The sequence below is a fragment of the Glycine soja genome, chromosome 10, assembly GCF_004193775.1.
Source record: "Glycine soja cultivar W05 chromosome 10, ASM419377v2, whole genome shotgun sequence".
In the NCBI taxonomy this organism is placed as follows: Eukaryota; Viridiplantae; Streptophyta; class Magnoliopsida; order Fabales; family Fabaceae; genus Glycine; species Glycine soja.
In genome coordinates, this window is record NC_041011.1 from 49,850,959 (window position 1) to 49,854,181 (window position 3,223).

General features: G+C 28.3%; 1 protein-coding gene across 1 annotated transcript; it reads left to right on the forward strand.

The window, feature by feature from the left end:
• Positions 1-2,517: 2,517 nt before the first annotated feature.
• On the forward strand, positions 2,518-3,223 carry LOC114370642 (phytosulfokines 3-like). Its single transcript, XM_028328033.1, has 2 exons — positions 2,518-2,692; positions 2,817-3,223. Exons 1-2 carry the CDS (start codon positions 2,561-2,563, stop codon positions 2,940-2,942), a joined length of 258 nt encoding a protein of 85 aa, XP_028183834.1. The 5' UTR covers positions 2,518-2,560; the 3' UTR covers positions 2,943-3,223.

Below are 3,223 nucleotides of genomic sequence, written 5' to 3' on the forward strand. Positions count from 1 at the left end.
TTTGAGTGTTTATTTAATTTATTTTTTTATATAATGTTAATATGTAGTAATTTTTAAATGTATTTACTATCAAACTCAAACATAAAAAATATTTTAAATTTATTAAAATAGTGTTATTTTTTTAAATAGATAGTTATTAATTATTTTAAAAGAATATTTTAATGATCTTAAAGACATTAATTTTAATTATGTGATATTATTGAAGATTTAAATTGACTAACCTCACATTATAAATTGAACACTCTTGTTTAGTATAATTAATATTGTATAATATTATTATAATTTTTGTTATTGTTCAAATAAGTGGGAGCTGTGAAACAATAACAATAAAGAAGTGAAAAGAATATTATTTTGGAGTGACTATGTTATGTCTGATTTGTTAATTTTTTATATTTCTATAATAATAATAATAATAACTCAACATGATTATCAAAATTAAGTTAGAACGAGTTCATTCTCAATTCTAATAAAAAAATTATTCAAATTTATACCTCATATGGCATCAGATAGCTAAGGGATATAATTTATCAATTTAAAGTCCATAAATTTCAGGTTTATAATAAGAGAGTTAAAAGATAAAAAGGATGCATCTATTTCACAAGCAACGCACCCTAACTGCATTCATAAATACAAAAAAAGGACAATCCTCTTAAGAAGAAACTCGTGAAGAAAAAAAGATAGATTCAGAGCTAGATTGTCTCTAGAAATGCAAAAGCTAAATAATAAAAAGAAAAGCATCTTCCATTTCCAAATGTCATGCTTTCCATTCTTGAACTTTTCTTTTGCCACTTTTACGTCATTCAGTCCCACCGGCAGCAATAGTGCCACTGGTTGCCCTCTCATTGCTTGTAGCTATTAATGTTCCCCATCAGACATGCCAAATATTATTTCATGACCAACTTTAAAAATCGCTGTAATCAATTTTACATTACAGAGATGTTACGCATGTGGATTGTGGAAGGACTTCATGATTGTTTTGCCACGAATAGGATTTTCAAGTTGATGTTATAGCCATTAATAATTGGAAGGAAAAAAAGGATTAAGTAAAGTAAAACACATGAAGCTATGCATAACACGCATATAAAAAGTCCATCATCTCATATTCTCGACTACTGGGACCATTTCACAAATCACAGTAGATGCCTTATCTTTCTGTACTTGGACCTACTTGTGTTTGGTATGCATGTCAAAGAGTAAACCTTCTCATTTATTTTTTAGATATAAAGGTCATCCGTTAATTAAAAATACAAAAATTATCAAAATTTCCTTTTATATTACTATTTTTATAAAAGTAAATATCTTAATATTTTTAAATTTTAATAAATTATTTTGGCAAGAAAAATAGTTAAAAGAGTAATAGTGACACCCTAATATATAGAGGACCAATTTAATAATTTTCTCCATATTAAAATATCATTTGACAAAATTCTAAACAACTTAAATTCCAAGAGCCACAAAATACTTTTGTTCACATTTAAAGTCGTGTTTTTCTAGAACATTGAAAGTTATTAAACAGAGTGTAAAATAGATTTCCCGTTATCTAAAAGCTATTTGTATTTTTAATCAGAGAAAATTCGATCCTCGTGTGCTATTTTTTTTAACTATTTAAATGGGATTTTGTTCTTAAAATGAGTGAGTAAAATAGATTTCCCGTTATCTAGTATTAAATTTTAGAGAAAAATTATACTACAATAGTCTAAAAGAGTTTTCTCAATTTCTGATGTTAAAACCAATCACATGATAGTACTATCGTATTTGATAGTTAAATATAGATTTACAGTTTTCAGTAAAACTACCACACAAGAATTTGTAACTTCGTTTTTGTACGAAAGAGCATCTGCCATTTTAAATACTGTAAAGCCGGTCTGCTATCAATAGTTGTCTCTGATTATTTATATCCTATTTTTTAAAATACTTTTAAAGTTTTGACAAAAAAAATGTATATTTTAAAGTACAAAATCTCGTTTATCTGATTTCTTTACCAAGATCTTGTTTATCTGATTTAATTATCTTGTTATCGGTTATAATATTAAGTGTGTAATATAAAATTACTTATATGTATTTATTTAATAACTTAGGTTACTTTGGTGAAAATATTACTAACATTAAAGTGTCTTTAACATGCATGTATCCACTCTTTTTCTCACGATGTCAACAATGCACCCCAGACACATTTATCTTAGACTGATCAAGTAGCATAAGTATTGTTCACGATTCAAAGTCAAAAAAGATTCCGTTGTTAAATAACATAATAAACAAAATAATAAGTAAATGCATACTAAATATAAAAAAAAGTCCGATCCCACCACAGTAAGGTAGTGATTTGTAACAGCTTTCTTATATACATTAAAATTTAGTGGGAATTTTATACAACTTTCATATTGTCTTTTGAAAAGTTTGGGGATAACTAGATGTATGTGAAACACGGGACTCTAGTATTGAGAATCCAAAGAGTAAAATTCCATTTCTGCCCCTACACCAACCATCCATATAAATAAATTGATCCTAGAGTCACATATATGATACATATAGTAATTGTCAGTTGGCAGTTTTTCTTAGAATGAAAATGTCATCTAAGGTCACTGGTGCCACCCTTTGCCTAGCAGTCTTATTCCTCTTCTTAACCTTCACATATGCAGGAAGACTTGGCCCTGCATCTTCCTCTATCACTTCAATCAAAACTCAACATGGGGTGAGTTAATTCGCATAATTATATCATCATATCATATGATCTGCATAACCACGGCAATTAGATCATATGCATGTCTTTTGTATTGTTCAATTATGAATAATCTTGATCTCTTATGTGCTTGAAGGTTTTGGAAGAGGAGAAGTTGGACGTGGAGGAAACTTGTGATGGTATTGGTGAAGAAGAATGCTTGATGAGAAGAACACTTGTGGCTCACACGGATTATATCTACACACAGAAGCACAAACCATGAGATTCATATATAGCTAGTTCTAATATCAAATTCAGGCTATGCCTCAAAAGTTTGCCTTAGTAATTTATGTATAACCAATAGTTTTCATATATATGCCACTTTTGAAATTCTAAGAGATAGTAGTTCAGTCACTTATTTTTCATTTCTTGCTGTTTTGGATAGGAGTTTTCTATAATCTGTATTGAAAGATGTATCCCTTTTTGTTTAATATTGCAAACCAATGTACATGTATACCGATTTGGTAGATATAAATTTGGATATCGCCCTTATTTTTGTTTATC